This window comes from Arabidopsis lyrata, assembly GCF_000004255.2.
Source record: "Arabidopsis lyrata subsp. lyrata unplaced genomic scaffold ARALYscaffold_1, whole genome shotgun sequence".
In the NCBI taxonomy this organism is placed as follows: Eukaryota; Viridiplantae; Streptophyta; class Magnoliopsida; order Brassicales; family Brassicaceae; genus Arabidopsis; species Arabidopsis lyrata.
In genome coordinates, this window is record NW_003302555.1 from 15,186,115 (window position 1) to 15,202,938 (window position 16,824).

The 16,824-nt window shown below is 36.6% G+C and overlaps 3 protein-coding genes across 3 annotated transcripts; 2 read left to right on the forward strand and 1 right to left on the reverse strand.

Annotated features, from left to right (window-relative positions):
• Positions 1-8,057: 8,057 nt before the first annotated feature.
• Positions 8,058-8,563, forward strand: LOC9327078. Its single transcript, XM_002890970.2, has one exon. It carries the CDS (start codon positions 8,159-8,161, stop codon positions 8,399-8,401), a length of 243 nt encoding a protein of 80 aa, XP_002891016.1. The 5' UTR covers positions 8,058-8,158; the 3' UTR covers positions 8,402-8,563.
• A 4,285-nt stretch (positions 8,564-12,848) lies between these two features.
• On the forward strand, positions 12,849-13,497 carry LOC9327079. The gene has a single exon (XM_002890971.2). It carries the CDS (start codon positions 13,031-13,033, stop codon positions 13,277-13,279), a length of 249 nt encoding a protein of 82 aa, XP_002891017.1. The 5' UTR covers positions 12,849-13,030; the 3' UTR covers positions 13,280-13,497.
• A 55-nt stretch (positions 13,498-13,552) lies between these two features.
• Positions 13,553-16,327, reverse strand: LOC9327080 (beta-1,6-galactosyltransferase GALT31A). The gene is made up of 11 exons (XM_021014500.1): positions 16,073-16,327; positions 15,431-15,533; positions 15,294-15,340; positions 14,995-15,206; positions 14,840-14,903; positions 14,679-14,751; positions 14,484-14,604; positions 14,323-14,410; positions 14,120-14,245; positions 13,911-14,020; positions 13,553-13,821 (listed from the first exon to the last, which is right to left on the reverse strand). The coding sequence occupies exons 1-11, from the start codon at positions 16,177-16,179 to the stop codon at positions 13,673-13,675; spliced, it is 1,200 nt and encodes a 399-aa protein (XP_020870159.1). The 5' UTR covers positions 16,180-16,327; the 3' UTR covers positions 13,553-13,672.
• Between the last annotated feature and the right edge of the window lie 497 nt (positions 16,328-16,824).

Below are 16,824 nucleotides of genomic sequence, written 5' to 3' on the forward strand. Positions count from 1 at the left end.
CAACCTTGGTTAGGACTTGAGTTTACCTTTGGTTTGCACATGATCCTTGTTTGGTTGCTCATCAAGTTCTCATATCTTCACAAATCTCCACCTGAGAACATGATGATCAAAACCAAGCAACCTGCACAAACTTGAGAGAGTACCTTCTTCTACTTTCTTGGATCCCAATCTCGGCTCTTGAGTATCATTACTCTGCCTTGATACTTAGCAGTTTAAAATGCCATAAACTTGCTTGATCCTCGCTGCATTTAGCTTACGTTCAATGCACTTCAGCTGTGACTACTCACATTGCTGAACCTGAGCCATCAACACATCCTTAGATCACCAGAGTTGTGAAAACCAGCTTCATACAAACTTGTATTAAGCTCAACTCTTCAGTGATCACTTCATGATACATTCAACACTTGAATTATGATGTTACCACTCAGCAAAAATTTATTAACAAGTCAAGAAAACACCTCCAGCTTGTCAATCTCAACAGAAAACTCCATAAGCTCCACCACCTATGAGCTGTTCAATCACACATTCTCCACCACGGCTTCTGTTAATGCCATAAGCATGTTACAGTGATTGAAGTACCACTTATCCCTCTGCAAAACCTGATTCCCTTGCTAAAGCTTCTAGGATTTACTCATGCGCATTGAGATCAAAATCCTTTGAATTCACTTGAATCAATTGCAGAAAACTGAATCAACTTAGCCTCAGACTTGAAGCTCTTGATTCACCAGGTGAACAGCCTCACCAACCAGCTAAATATACACTATATAGCTATAGACTGAACCTTTCACCTCCTGTTTAAACAACCCAGTCTTGAACATAAACCTTGATCAAACTCTCTGTTAAAACAGAACCACCACCAGCAGATTTTAACCACTACTAGTTATCTTTACACCTGTCTCATATCAGCAAAACCTTGTGATATCCCTGAGACAAACATGTACAGCTACTTCTGCACCAAATCTAGAACCCTTGGTGCCCTTCCAGTTGTAACCACAGACCTGCAAAACCTGCAGAACTCCACCAAACGACTTGAACCTTACCTCATTCAATTTCAAGACTTAAGCCAAAGCCTTTCCCTTCTTTATCATCAATACTTGAAGATACTTTACTTGAATGACCTGCAAGCGTCTGGTCAAATGCAATTTGAATTTCCTGCATTTGCGTCTCTTCTAAGACTCCATTTCAGTTGCTAACACCAGCCTTGAGATGAGTTGTTTATCAAGCTTGATACACAACACTTTCACAGTCTTGAAGTGAATAGCCTTGAGACAGCTCCTGCAACACTTGCAATTGTCTCTTTCAGTTTCCTCCTTAGAGAATTCCCCTGAACCACTTCATTTTCTTCATCTCACACCTTAGTGTCTTCTCTGAAATTTTCAGAAAAAAACCTGCAACTCACTTTCAGAAAATCCACAGTTCACAACTTGAAACCTGCAACTTGTTTCTGAAATCCTTACCAATCAGCCAGCTTCAAACCAAATATGTAAGACCCTTTTTTTACCTTCAGATTATAACCCAATCTGAGCTGAACACCTGTTGATAACCACCTGTTCTTGGCTTTCCCTTCTTCTTGATACAATGAACTTCCATGAACCTTAAACAACAGTGATATCCAGCCTTTTAACTCCATGCTACTGAGCTAAACACCCAGACAACCTCCACAAATAGCTCCACCAGGAACCATAACCATTTGAGTTACAATGTCTATGTAAGCTCAGCCTCACTTCTCTGAGTTAAACTGTTCTTCTGTTCACTCACACTTTCTTATGTATTAGAGTGAGTTCCCATGGCCTCTTTCTTGAGAAAACCGTACTATAACTTGTAGCACATCTTCTTCTTCATGTAACCACTCCATCTTATTCATATGTACCCAAAGAACCACCAAGAACCTTCTTTTATTTCCAGCAGCCTTGTCATCTCTACTTGGAGCATTCTTCATAATCTAATAGTGCAACAACTTAAGCTGATACGCCATCAAATCATACCTCCATCCTAGAAAACCAAATCTTGTACTCTTCTTTAGCAAAATCAACATATACATATCTTGCATCGCTGTTCAAATGAATAGAACACGCCGCCTAACTCTCCTAGCTAGGAAGAATTTCGACACGAGAAAATAATACGGTCAATTGCGTACCATCATATACTTCTTTTGTCGCTTGAAGATCTGATTCAAAACACAAGATAACCACTGAGAATTAAATGCTCCACCCGAGATAAGAACTCCTTGTTCTCTTACATTCATTCCAACAGAATCATCATGTGTTATACCAAACACAAATCTGTAGAATTTATGAATCTTTGCTACTGCCATCTTGTCTCGAAAACAAGAACTCTTACGCTATCCAGCTTACACCAAACAGTAGATTTCCGGAGCCACACTGCATTCCCTCTGAAAATAGCAGCCTTGTAGCTTCACGATCTCTAAAGATCCACCAACTGAAGACTTTTAGATTCACAAGAATCTAACCATTACCACTGAGACAGAACTCTGCAACAAATCATCACCCAAACTCAACCAACCACTGAAGTCTTGTCTTTAGAACTGAATCCAGAAAACCCTTTTACAAATACCCCACAGCCTAATACTCATAAAAATTTCCAAGCTTCTAAGGCGTCCCTCAGTCCCATGGAATTCTATGAGTTTCCGAGGCTGTGGTAACACTAGTATTCGAATACCAACTGTAAAAGACTGTACCAACCAGATTCAAAACTCCATGAAAAAACCAGCATGAAACCCAATACTGAATCTTTTCAATCTCTTGCGATAACAGTGGAACGAGACTTGAAGCCTCCAAATTTTGAGTCTTGAGAAATAAGAATGATTCTGATCCAAAGATTGTAGTCAAAGAAATCCGACTTACACGTTTCAAGGATCTTAATCAAACTTCAGCCGATGATGTTACTGTCTCTCTTCCTTTCCAAACAAGAGTAAACGAAGACACAAACTTGTGGCATCGTCTTTCTTACTCACTGTAACCTCCAATTTCTTTACAGAAAATCAGAATTTCTGGATTTACCGGAAGATATCCGAGCCTTGCAAGCTCCAGTCTTCAAATTTCTTTAGCTAATTTGAGCTCCTTTCTTCTCGAGAACACTTTCTTCTTCAATCGTCACTTCCTCCTCCGACGAGAATCTCGATATGGTTTACCGATCCATCTTCGACTTCATCGCCGAACCTAATCGCTCCCAGTCATAAAACCTCAACTTACGATTTGACGATTGCTTATGTCGTGACTGTCTCTTAGCTTCAGCTTCAACACTTCCGAGAAAGAAGCATCAAGAGAAACGTACCATTGTTTCTCTTTCTGACTTTTGGGCATTTATGAACTTAGCCCAAAAAACAAAATATTCATTAATGGGAGGACAGGCCCATCTTGGCCCAACTGAAGAAAGAAAAAAGAATTTGTCGTGACCCATCTTTTCTCTTCTTCTCACCGTCGCTCACCATCAAACTTTCTCCGGTGAGAATCTCGGTGCTCTCCGGTGACGCCTTGGTCACCACACCTCCGCGACTCTCTCTCACCGCGTGTCTCTTCCTCGACAGCGAAACCCGAAGCTTCTTCTCCGACTCGTTCTGCTTATGACAGTGCCGTCTGCTCTTTCACGACGTCATCGGAAGCTCGAGCCACTCCACCGTAATCTCAGCCTTCTCCGGTAAGAATCTCCACACTGTCTCTGTCATCGAACTCTCTGAGAATCACCTGAGCTCGTGACAAACATCCTCTGTTAGCATCCGAGATTTCAACAGAAATCTCTATCTTCCTCCATCTTCTCTCTCAATGCTTCAGCAGATCTAGTTCTTCTTAGATGGACAAGACACGCCGTCTTCTTATGAGATATAATCTCTAAATCCATCGTTCTTCTCTAGAGCTGCACTTCCCGAAGCCATTGCTTATAAAGGTGTGATCTTTCTTGACAAAGCTTACATTTTCCTTGTAAAGCTTGAATCTTTCTCACCGAAACTTGAAGATTCTGGATAAAGCTTGAGTCTTTCAGCACTAACCTGTGCTCTGATACCATTTGTTAAGGATTCTTCGCCGACCTTAGACAGCCCTCAAGCTTTATGCTATGTCACACACACACCAAACATCATAACAGACCAAGCAATATAGAGAGAAAGAAGAAGATAAAACAGAGCAGAGAAGAGGGAAGAAGAGAAGCACACAAACGATTGTTCACCCTGAGTTCACCAAGTTGGCTACATCTCAGGGGAGGGAGACTGTCCCCCAACTGCATCCACTAATAGAAGAAGATAACAGAGATTACAAGTGATTCACTCTCAAGACTCACTCGTCGGCCACTCTCTGTTCTACTTGAGAAAATCCCACCCAAAGCTTAAGCCTTTACATGTTTTCTCTCACCCTTCTATCTCCTAGAGCTACATTGTGTCTATCTTCTTGTGGCTTCCTATCTCTCATGTCTTCATATCACTTTATATATGGGAGACAACCTCAAACCCTAGTGCAGCTAGCAAACGAGTCCTCATCTTATTCACAAGAGGACAAAGTATCCTTCTTGACCATGAATTCAAATGATCCTCCTTGTGGTCCCAAAAGCTCTTCTAACTTTAGTTAATATAATCAACCTTGGTTAGGACTTGAGTTTACCTTTGGTTTGCACATGATCCTTGTTTGGTTGCTCATCAAGTTCTCATATCTTCACAGTTTCAATTATGTTCGATTAGGTAGAGACTTTGCCATAAACAGTTGATCCAAAACCTTGAACATACCTAAGGTTGGCTTATCCTTTATGATTTTTTTTATGAAGTTGCACTCCAAAACTTAATATGATGGTAACTCTAGACTTTCATTGCTTCTTCTTTAGAGCTTAATTTGTCTTCTTTTTTTACTTGATGTGTCCCTTGTCATGTCTTAGCCATCTAGAGTCTTCTGAGTTAACTCTTTGCTTTGTCTTGCGTTTAATTTTTTTTTCTCTTTTCTTGTACGTATGGTTTGTTTTACTTGGAGAGTTTCTTGCACTTAAGACGAAAAATTACAAGATACTTGCATACCAACTCTAGATCTAGAGGACTTTTCCACAAGCTTAACCGCCAATTGTGTTTAAAGGATTTTTTTGCGGTTAGGAATTTCTTACGGACATGATTTTGGCGGAGCGGGTAAAAAGCTCGGTTTAACATCCCTAATAACTAATATTGGTGATCGATCAACAAAAGTTATGTATCAATATTTGGCTTAGCTGAAAGTCTACTAGTATATCAGAAAAACTAAACACAAAAACACCAAAATCCATACACAACATGCGTTAAGCCGTTAACATGTTTGGTCGAGTCAAATGATCAAATAGCACCATCCTTCTCTGTCACGCCTAAATGTGCGGATACCAATAAACATATTTAAAAAATACTTACATGGATGAATCAAAAACGTTTGAACAATGGCCCAACGTTCAATAAACTTTTTTTAAGTTTTCGAGGTTTTTAAAAGACGCAAAGAATTTTAGAGTCTTACTATTAGTTATTACGACATGGTCACATGTCTAAACATGAGAAGGAAAAGCCATGTGAATGGGACCCCTCCTACTTGGAAAACAGAAGGCAACAATATAAGATTCAATTCAATACCGACCTTCCAATTTCATTGTCTATCTTCAATTCAATTCAACCCAACTTGGACCCCAAGATCAGCTTCTCCATCTTTTAGCGCGTGTCATCCACGCTCCAACATACATTTATCTCTATTTTTAGGCATGGGCAATTATAACGATTCGGACAGAATCGGAATTTCGGTAATTTGGTATGGTTCGGTTTTGGTTCAGCATAAAAACCGATCAGAATTTGAAAAATTTGGTAACCGGTTTGGTTTTGTAACTGATTTTTTTTTTTTTTATAATTTTTCCATAATTTTCAGAATTTGTCATCTATAGAAATGTACCAAAATATAGAAGTATACCAAAACAAACCGTTTTGGTTTCAATTTGGAATCCATAATTTTTTTACGTTCACCGAGTCAAAGTTTATCACTTCCAAATCAAACCGAATAGAACCGATCTAAAATTCGATTTTGACTAAAAATTTGGGATAAGAGCCAGTGGAAGAAATGCCTTAAAAAATGTAAGGAATTTTTGAACCGAACCGGACCAAACTTAGCGAATAGCCAAATCGTGTTGTATGTGAGAAAAAAATATTTTTAAATGAAAAAGCCACCGCTAATTCTTTTGAAAGATTCAACTTGATAGATTACACGTAAAGAAACGAATTCTAAAAACTTTGTTGGATTGATTCTCTTCTAGAACCTTCAAAACTTTCGGTGATATGTCAATATTTTTAAGATTACCGTTAAATACGGAAAAAAAAAAACATATGAATTACTTGTACATGACTCTATCATGCGAGTGAGTATCTGACATTTCCTATCTCCTAAGTTTAGCAAATTGTCATGACTTTCACGCTAACGAAAAAGATCTAAACTTTTTTTTTTGTCATCCGAAATTAATTAAAATTCAAAAGAGCCATTCCTGAAAAATGTTGTTTACATATGTGATATGTTGCAGTTCTGTACGAACTTTTCGTGCCAGATTATCCGCTTTTACATTAGCGCTACGAGAAATTAAAGATAAAAAAAAGGTAGAGAATTCTTTCTTGTCACTCTGAAATTCCTCCAAATACACTGAAAACGCCGGCCATTCGGTTGGAGAAGACACCATCTTCACCAGGTCAGAACAGTCTGTAAAGAACGCTACCTCTTGATTATCTGCACCAATCATGCACTTCATCGCCCAGAGAAGGGCCTCGGCTTCTGTATGTAGGGGAGATAGACTTCTACGGAGGTTGGCAGCTCCCATGGTTGGCGGTTCTCCACTTGATGATGTACAGAACCATCCTATACCGGAGAACTTATCACTTCCTTTCCATGATCCATCCACAAAACAACGGTACCCCGAATGAGTCGAATCAAGTGAAGCATCCCTTACTCGAGATCGAGTTACCAAATCCACAGAACCCTGATTTTCGTTAATAAGCTCGATTTGAGCTGCATGCCACAATTGTGCCTCTTTTTCCGCTAACCGTAATACCTCTAGTGGATCATTGTCTATATTTTCAAATATTTTCTCATTCCTTGCTTTCCAAATATACCAGATAATCCATGGAAAAACTGAGCAATCAAATTCCGAAGGTATTCTCCAAAATAAATGATCCAAGTTCGCAAAAATAGATTATGTGGGAAAAAAACCCATACCCGTGGGAATCTGTGAAAGCGCCCAAATCTGTCGTGCCGGGTGGCACTAGAAGAGTGTGTGATTAATTGTTTCCTCTAGTGCACCACATCTGGCACAACCTGTATCACAGTCAATTCCTCGTTTCCGCAAATTTTCCGTAACCGGTACACAACCCGATTTAACAGTATACTTTCCTGATTTTGTAAAATGTCAACCCATAGTATCTTCCTTAGTTAGCGCACCCACATGTAGGGCACTTATTATCTCGACATCTTCTGGAGCAAAGGTCGCCTGTAAGAGATCAATATTCTAAAAGTTTGACCGACTATCTATAAGATTGATAACTTTTAAAGATGGATCAACAATGGACCCATTACTTTTTGCTGGTCTCGGGAATTGAGCTGGAATCCAGGGATCCTCCCAAACTGAGATGGATGACCCAGATCCGACTCTTTTAATAAGTCTTTTATTAACCAGAGATCTAGCTGAACATATACTCCGCCATCCATATGATGGAGAGTACGATTTTATATTTTCCAAATGATTGGATTTCCGAAAATACCGCCCTTTAAAAAACTTTGCGAAAAGAGAATCTGGAACCGTAATCAACCGCCATAATTGTTTTGCCAATAAAGCAGAATTAAAATCGTCTACATTCCGAAATCCTAACCCCCTTCCGATTTACTGTTAGACAATTTATTCCGAAAAAGACCTAAACAAGAAGAAAAAAAAAAGGAAAAAAAAAATCTAAGCGCGTGGTATCTCACGCGCCAAAGAAGCAACTTGGAAATTGGAAAAAGCCACTCAAATTCTTCACGCTTTCCTTTATTCAACACGGTCTCTTTGCATATATAAACAAAACCTTCTTCGTCATTCTAAATAAAACACATAAAAATCTTTCTAAAGTTCGAAACATCTCTCTCTCTCTCTTTCTCTCTCAAAAGATTTCAAAGTCTCTTCTCTTATTTTTTATTCGATAATGAATTCTATGTTTAGTGCCTTCGACGCTCTCTTCGCAGAACTCATGGGAAAGAACCTTATGGCTTCTCCGTTTAATGCTACTACCGCCACGGCCAAACCAGCCGCCACACCGCAAACGCAAACGCAAACGCAGAAGAAGGAAAACGCAAGTATCAAGAAGGTTGGTTTGGTGCAGAAGACTCCGAGGTTTGCTTTGGAGCTTGATGGTCTTCACTGCTTTGAAACAATAGTCCGTTCTTGATTTGATTTGTTCTTGGTTCTTGGTTTCAAGATCAGAAACTTAGAATCTGAGTTTCTTGTTATTTTTTTTTATTGTATTAATTCATTATAACATGTGATTGTGAATACGTTTTGGATTATTGATCGATTTGATCCGGTTATATATACTACTTCTTGATTCTCAGATTTGTGTTCAATTTCTCCGGTTCTGGCTAAGATTGCTCAAACTTCTTTTTTGGAAATATATCAAATCAGACAAGTTATATTCTGAAAATCGACTTCAAAGTAAACAATTAAAAAGATCTTAATATGTTTAAATTTAAGAACCTATTAACATGAATTGAGAGTTTGAAGTTTAAAGCAAAAGGAGAAAAAAAAAAAAAAAGTGAAGTTTGAACCAAACCAAAAGCGAGATTAGGCTACCCTACTTGATGAAGTGGCGTAGTTAAAGTTCATGATTATTTGATTTCTCTTTAAAAGATAATTAAATAAATTGACCTTTAATCAAATGGTTGAGGCGGTTGAAACGAACAAATCCGTTTGCAAATTAGATCTTTTTTCTATGCAAGTAAGGGTATGGCGAAAGAGGTTATGGCAGCACATTTGGCTTTATCAGAGAGGAATGGTCAAATCGTGAGGGAGGAAAGACTAATTCGGTGGATTCATCCGAGAGATGACTGGGTAAAACAGAATACGGACGGTGCTTTCTGAGGGAATCCGGGGCTAGCGTCTGCAGGTGGTGTACTGCAGGATGGTACGAGGAGTTGGTATAGTAGGTTTGCGCTGAATATTGGGATTTGCTCCGCCCCACTAGCAGAATAATGGGAAGTATACTATGAGTTATATATTGCATGGGAGAGGAGGGTGACACGGTTGGTTGGAGTTGGAGGTTGATTCAGAGATAGTGGTTGGTTTTTTAGTTCGGAGATTAATGAAACACACCCGCTGTCATTCCTAGTATGTTTGTGCTATAGCTTCTTATCACGGGATTGGATTGTCCGTGTTTCTCATGTGTATAGGGAAGCTAATCGTCTTACCGACGGTTTAGCCAACTATGCGTTCTCCCTACCATTGGGATTTCATATGTTGACAGCTATGCCTGATGTGGTACGTCCGATAGTGTTAAAAGATGCTCAAGGAATGGCGATAGCTCGAGAGATCCGGGTGTAGCGTCGATTTTTCTAGTTTGTTTCTGTTTTTTTTTATTTAGTTCTTTTTTTCTAGTTTGTTGTGGGAGATTTGTCTCCTCTTTCCTTACCAAAAAAAAATTAGATCTTGTTTTATTTATCATCACTCATAAATTACAGATAAAAAAACAAAACAAAATTATGTAAATTAATTACAGACCATTTTTATTTAAAAATAAATTTAGTCGGCTACGAATTATTATCTATTCTAATCATAAAATGGTTTAGTCCATTAACGATATAGTGTATTTTATCCCCAACATCCATTCAAAGCTTAAACAAACAAATTAGCAAGATGGTGGAACCATTTTTTTGGATGCTTTTCTTTTTGTATTTAATTTAACATTATATTACAATTCCTGACATAAATAGGTTCAGTTTTGCCAAGGTGCTGGTGGTTGGATATATATGGTATGAACATGAAAATATTTTTGAACAGAACAAAAAATGAACTATTCAAACAAAACCTAATTGTAAAAACCATCACCAGATCAAATAATCAGAATTCACACTTTCAATTTCAATGATGAATCCTACAAGCATGTATCGAGCTAAAGAAATAATAGATAATTTAAAGCTTGTAGTTGAAATTTCACCAAATATTGTGGTTGAATAACTTGAAATATATGGTTTATTCTACTAATTGGTAAAGATAATAGGCGAAGCTTATAAGTTATTGGTTCGAATGACGTTTGGGGCAAAACTAATATTACATGCAGTGGTTTCGAATCTGGAGAAATACGGGATTTGGTCCAAAAAATTTTGATATTAAAAAAAAAATAGAGAATTACATGGTTTATTAGACTATTATAAGTTTTTTTAAAAAAAGTTTAATTCGTTAATAGTTAGTTTTAAAAAGTTTAATTCGTATTAGCTACCTAATTCTAACGGTAAGACTTTTGATTTGTAAAGTCAATAATAGTGCTCTTTTTTTTTTTTTTGGTTTGACATCGAGTCAATAATAGTGTTCTCAAAATAGTTGTTATTGAACTGCATTTGTTTCACACTAGAAAACAAAGGAACATAAATCAAAAGTCAATGTTCTTATAAACATTTTCGGCAGTACTATAAAAAGCTATCGAAAGACACTTCTAGACTTATAGTCACTATTCACCCACGAAGATTTTTGTGCCTGGTTTCGCTCTAATTCATTTTCATGATGGAGATGGCATGATGGTGTTTGTTGCTTTGCTCTTTTTCGGATTGATCATGCTCTCTGTTCTGTTGTGTTGTTGCTGTTTGAGCCTTCAGTTTCGTTTTTCTTCGGGATTGCCGGTCTATTGGAGTTTGCCTGTTTGGTTGGCTCTTCTGAGGCTCATGTTTCTTGGTTTCAGCTCTGACGCCAACCGTTACTCTTGGATTGTTTGCGGGTTTTGATGGTTTCGAATCTCAGATTTAGGTCTTTGGTTCCTTTTGAGCTTACCTTCTTGTATTTTTTTGCTTATAGTTTGCTTCTCTCTTTTGGGTTTAGTTTTCCGGGGATATTTATGTTTTCCGCCGGTTAGTTTCCGAAGAGTTTCGACTCTTGTCGGTCTTGTATTTCAAAACCGTATTCTACCTCGGTATAATATAATGGAATCATTAAGATGAAAAAAAGACTTATAATCACTATTCAAGAGAGTGATGTAATTGCAAGATATTGCGTAAAGCAGTTGTTTATGAGAAAAAACACTATATGATATTGAAAAAAAAAAAAAAACACTGATATTTGGAGAGTTCTTTTTTTTTGTCTGAAATTTTTTTATAGAAACACATATGAATTACAAAAGTGAAATACAAAGCTGGAGTAACAAATAACCCAAAAACTTAAACCAACGATAAAAAGAGATATTTTGAGGTTTAGGTAGTTGGTTTTCTTTAGTGCTATAACTATATATTATGTTGCAATTATGGAGAATATATTGTAATTGTGTGACTACTTTTGCAACTAAATTTTTTAACTTCAACGGCAGTAGCTAATTTATCTCAATTTGTAATTATTTTGTGAATACAAATAAAAACTCGATTATTAGTCTTAAAATAGTTTCGAATTAGAGACTATTCACCCACGAAGATCTCCTGTCGTTTTTCTACAATATTTTTAGCTTTTAAAAACTCTGTTATCGTTTATTTGTCGTAAAATAGTCACACTAGATCGTATATAACGCATGTTTACTTGTCCCCTTAAAGAAATTGGTTTACCCTTTGTTTTTTTTACCTTGCCCGGTACTTTTTTTAGATTTAAATTTATTTTGATTCTTTTTACAAACCAAACAAATCACCAAATTTTGGTTGAGTTTATTTGTTTTCCTACCCAAACAAATGACCTAATTTTTTTTTTTTCAAAAGGAACCAAATAAAATAAACAATATTAACTCTTTTTATAGACTAGTCTTTATGAACCAAATAAATCCAACCAATTCAACCCCTAACATTTATCGGAATAACAATTTACTTTTTTAGTTGACCTTGAGAGAATCATAAAAGACATAATCACAAAAAAAAAAAGCCACAAACCAATTCACATTCCTCTTCGATAAAAAGGTTACCAACTTACCATTAATTAATTAGATGATAGATAAAAATTAGGTTCACCAAAGTGGAACCTAAACAATTCGTAAGGTCGTCTTTGTCAAATCGCCACCTCTCACGCTTAACCAATTGAAAAAAATTTAGGTCAAACTCGCGTTTGTTCACACGCTTTTAAAACAACAACAAATTTTTTTTTGGAAAATTTCAACTTTGGACTAACTCGGATCCAACCCCTGTTCTAAAAATCCCCGCCTAGACCCGATTACTCCCCGCTTAATCGCTAGGCCCACCCTATCCGCCTCGATTAATGACTAATCCCTTAAAGAAATCAGTCACCCGATTACTCTCCGTCTAATCCGATTACTTCCCGCCTAATCCGATTATTCCCCGCCTAATCCGATTATTCCCCGCCTAATCTTACATACCCCGATTATTTTTTAAATTGCTAGTATAAAAAAACTTTTTATTTTTGTTATTCAATCATTTGAATTGGGAGTTTGTAATGTTTTACAATAATTTATGTTCAAATTTTAATAAAAATCATAAATTTGTAATAAAAATCATAAAATTTGTCTCAAAAATACATTTTTATGTGTTTACTGCAATTTTGAAAATAATATTAGATTAATATGTTTTAAAAATATTAAAATAACCCTAAAACTAATCCCCGATTAATCCCCGATTTTAATCCGATTTTCCGATTAATCGCTAAGCCCATGCCGAGCGCCCGACTAGCGCCTAGCGATTTTTCAAACAAGGGATCCAACTAGGATTCTTCTCTTTCCTTATCCAACACGGTCTTGTTTCGTCGCGTCTTTATAAAAACTAAAACTCCTATATAAACAAAAAAAAACCAAACCTTTTTTTTTTTCTTATTCAATTGTTGTTCTTTTCACACAAAAAAACCATCAAAGATCTTTTCTTTTTTTTTTTCTTCAATTCTTGTGACAATAATGAATTCGATGTTTAGTGCCTTTGACGCCATGTGTGCAGAGATTATGGGAAAGAAAGTCACCGCTGCTTCTTATGTCTACCGCTCTGAACGCAATTCTGCTTCTTCTTCCGGCGGTGGTCAAAACGCGTCTTTGTCGCTCAAGAATGATGAAAAAGCTTCCAAGAACATGGATTTACCGACGAAGACACCGAGGTTTGCTCTTGAGCTTGATGGACTTAATTGCTTCGAGACTATAGTTCGTTCTTGATCAATATCAAGATTACGAATTTTTGCTGAGTTTTTTCTTTTGTTTTTTCTTGTTTTGATTCCTTTTATGTAAATACAATTTTGGAAAATTCAATTTTCTTGATTACAATCATCATCATTATGTGATTGTTTAATTTCGAATTACTCGTGTTCTGCTTTATAAATTCATGAATTTGTATATATAATATAAAGAAAAAGAAAAGAATTTTTGTTTCTGTTGTTCAAGAATCGATTCTTCAAATCATGAAGGATCAAACTTTGCAAGAATTTAGGGTTTATGAGGCAAAAATTGGGGCTTAGAATGTTAAACACGGAACATCAGTCATAATCAGAACCTATACTAATGATCTATAAGAAGAAGAAGAAGCTGAAACTATACATTACAGAGAGAATTTTAGAAACTTGTGTGCCAAATTGCTCCATCGCCTTCTCCACAACGTTGATGTACTTCAAGCATTCTATCCACAGATTTGCAGATTCCGCTACAGCTCCAATCGAACGATGCTGCGCAAGGGTTTCCTGCTTGACCCTTCCACTCACAATCTGCATACAGAATAAAAGTTACCAACTTGATTCTTGAATGTAATCTCAATTGCTTATTTGATGTGGTATGAGCCAGGTTTTGTGTTTACCCAAGGGTGTTCCGCAGCAGAGGCTTCGATCATCGATATGTTCAACATCGAGACCGATGAACCAAGAACCTAAAGAGACGTCTTCATTTGCATACTTGTGAAGTAGTTGCCTGAAAAGAAGAAGGTGAAATTGTGTTAACCAACCTGTTTAGGATTTGAGAAGAGACTATGTGAAACGATTGTAAAGAAACCGAGCTGAGAGAGCTCACCGGTTTACTGAGATATAAGTTGCTAAATCTTTGGAGATGGCATAGATTTGTCCAGTTGCATGTCTGAAGTATTTGTTTCCTTCTTCACCAAACTTCCAATATTCTGGCTCATGGTATTTGACTCCTCTGCAACACATTATCCGGAAAAAAAGAGTCAACTACCTGTGTAAAAACATGATCTTGTGACAGACTTTGTTGCTTACTTTTGAGCAAGGACAGGTCCAGACTTCATGCAACCAATGTACACTCGCGGTTTTGATCTGTGGCGTGCCAATGTAGAACCAAGCATCCCTGGATGATAAGTAAAGTTTCATTTAGCTTTTCTTGGAACAGTATTAATATGATTTGAAAGACATGAACTGACCGAGATTTACGTGAACATCATCATCCACTTTGATGTAGAAGTCTGCATCCCATTTTGCAACAGCAGATGAGAAGTATATTTGAGTTTTAGATGATAATTCATGATAACCTTCTATGTGGTTCTGCAAAATTTTACTTTTGATTAACTAACGGCAAAAGGACAGAGCAATATAAGCATGTGGACAAGCGTATTTACCAGGCGAAAGAAGTCCTTATGTTGTTCTTCTTCAGCTTCAATGGTGTGGTCCAAGACTCCTCCAGGAGAAGAACTATTAAGAACAATTGACAATATGTCAATATCAAATAACAGTAAATATTTAGTCAATGTTTCAAACCAAAGACAATGTCAAATTGTACCTGTGACCTATGACAAATCTCATAATGATTCCCTTCTCTGTCTCTAGCCTTTTCAATTCATCCCCTGCAAAAGAATGAACAAAGAAAAAATCTTTTTAACACTTTTGTAACATCTGCTAGGGAAAAAGAAGAGGTGGTTTGTTCTTGTTGAGAACCTTTAGGAAGCCAGGTTCCTCTTATTGAGTCTCTTCGTTTTCTGCTACTGAAAGCAGTCATGATTCCCATCACAAAGAACATCCGAGGCCGAATCTTCGATTGGTCTGCTACTGATTTTGCAACAGCTGGAGATCCATCTCTACCGTCAGATCTTGCTGCTCGAGCTGAAGCTAGTTCTACTTCAAGAGAAGAAATTGTCTTGTCCAATGTCCTGTAGATAAAATGCATACTCAATAAATCTACTGTATAAAGCAATCTCTCATATCAAAACATGTCTCAGTGAGATCAAGAAACGTACTTGATAACATCATGAGTATGCGAAACTCGAGATAGAATGTCTCCTTCCTGATTAAAAGAAGCATGCCAAACTATGATTAAATGGACAAAACTTGGAACAAATCAGGTAACGTTAACACACAATGTCATCTACTCTACCTTACTCTCACAATCAATAAGAGGATGAAGTGACCTAGCTTGATCATTCGGCTCAGATGAACCTTTCTCAATGCCATCTACGGTTTCAAAACTTGCCAAAAGCCTAAAGAAAGAATAGATGCAAAATCAGAAGCTAGGACATTAAAGTGTTATACATCAGCCTAATGGCTTAAAAGCTCAATATATAACTAGTTGGATGGGTGAAGTAAATTAACAATTGAGTTTGTTTTATCTTCTGAAATTGTCTAACTGTGACAAAAGATCAAGCTTCTTCTAGGCACTGAACGTCAGAACCAACGAAAAGCAAACTTGTAATAAGAACTAAAAGCTACTAACACAAAAGAAGAATCACAACAAAGAAAGAAAAAAACATAATCTTTTCATTAGAGTAAGCCAGCTTTACGCAAAATTCTGCATAAGAATGTTCCAGATTCACCAATGTGGAGACAGATATACAGTAGGAGGAACAAAGTTGCAAACTTTAAAACTACATCTAAAGGAAATCCCCTAAATTTCATCAACAGTAACAGTAACAGCAGAATTAAAAAAAGCTGCTTCACATGGAAACAAGAGTCAAGATTCCACAGCATTAGCATTGAAGAATCTAAAAGATAGAGGCAGAGAGAGTGAGAATTAAAGAACCTGTTAACAACAAGAACACCAAGAAGGAAGCTAGAAATACAGAGAACAAAAACCCATCTCGCTGAAACACCAGAAGTTGCAGATTTCTGATACCTTCCCATTCCCATTTTTTCTTATTGAGAGAAGAGGAAAGCTAGTTTCTTTATTTTTAAGGTTGTCTTAGCGAAAACAACAGGTGAACTCATCAAAACGACATCATCGTCTTCCGTAATTGATTCCTCCTTTTCTTTCTTTTTATCTTTTTTTTTCATTACTCTCTGAATTTTGCAGTAGACTAACTTTAAAAAAAAAACAAGAAAAGGTGAGTTTTAAAATATTTTTTAAGTGCTTTGTTTTTATTTTCGAATATGTGTTTTTTTGGTTGATCAATCAAAAGTCATTATTGCTGGCGAAAGGAGTCGCGTGATTCGCAGCTTCACTGTTCTGTTCTGTTCTGTCCGTCCCAAGACAAAAAATGCGAACTTCCAAATTTGCCCCTTTATTCTCTACAACACCAATTTTGGTTTCTTTCTGATTTTAGATACTCTGCAACGGTTATATAACTTATCTTCACGAATTTACTTACGAAAAAACTATATTGTATGTACCAAAAACAAAAGTTATTATACATATATTTTACTATATATTATAATTTTCCTCGTTATGCATATATTTTTCTCTTTAAAATAAACTTTTTTAAAAAAATTTGAATTTTTTATTTGTAATTTTTAAATTATATATATAATTTTAATTACGTTGACAAAAAAAGGATA

Excerpts from the sequence above, each read along its gene's own strand:
- LOC9327078 (XM_002890970.2), top strand. The coding sequence starts at position 8,159 with ATGAATTCTATGTTTAGTGCCTTCGACGCTCTCTTCGCAGAACTCATG.
- LOC9327079 (XM_002890971.2), top strand. The coding sequence starts at position 13,031 with ATGAATTCGATGTTTAGTGCCTTTGACGCCATGTGTGCAGAGATTATG.
- LOC9327080 (XM_021014500.1), bottom strand. The coding sequence starts at position 16,179 with ATGGGAATGGGAAGGTATCAGAAATCTGCAACTTCTGGTGTTTCAGCG. Across the intron at positions 15,341-15,430 it reads TTATTGATTGTGAGAGTAAG|GAAGGAGACATTCTATCTCG; the intron begins GTAGAGTAGATG and ends TCTTTTAATCAG. Across the intron at positions 14,605-14,678 it reads ATAAGGACTTCTTTCGCCTG|AACCACATAGAAGGTTATCA; the intron begins GTAAATACGCTT and ends AAAATTTTGCAG.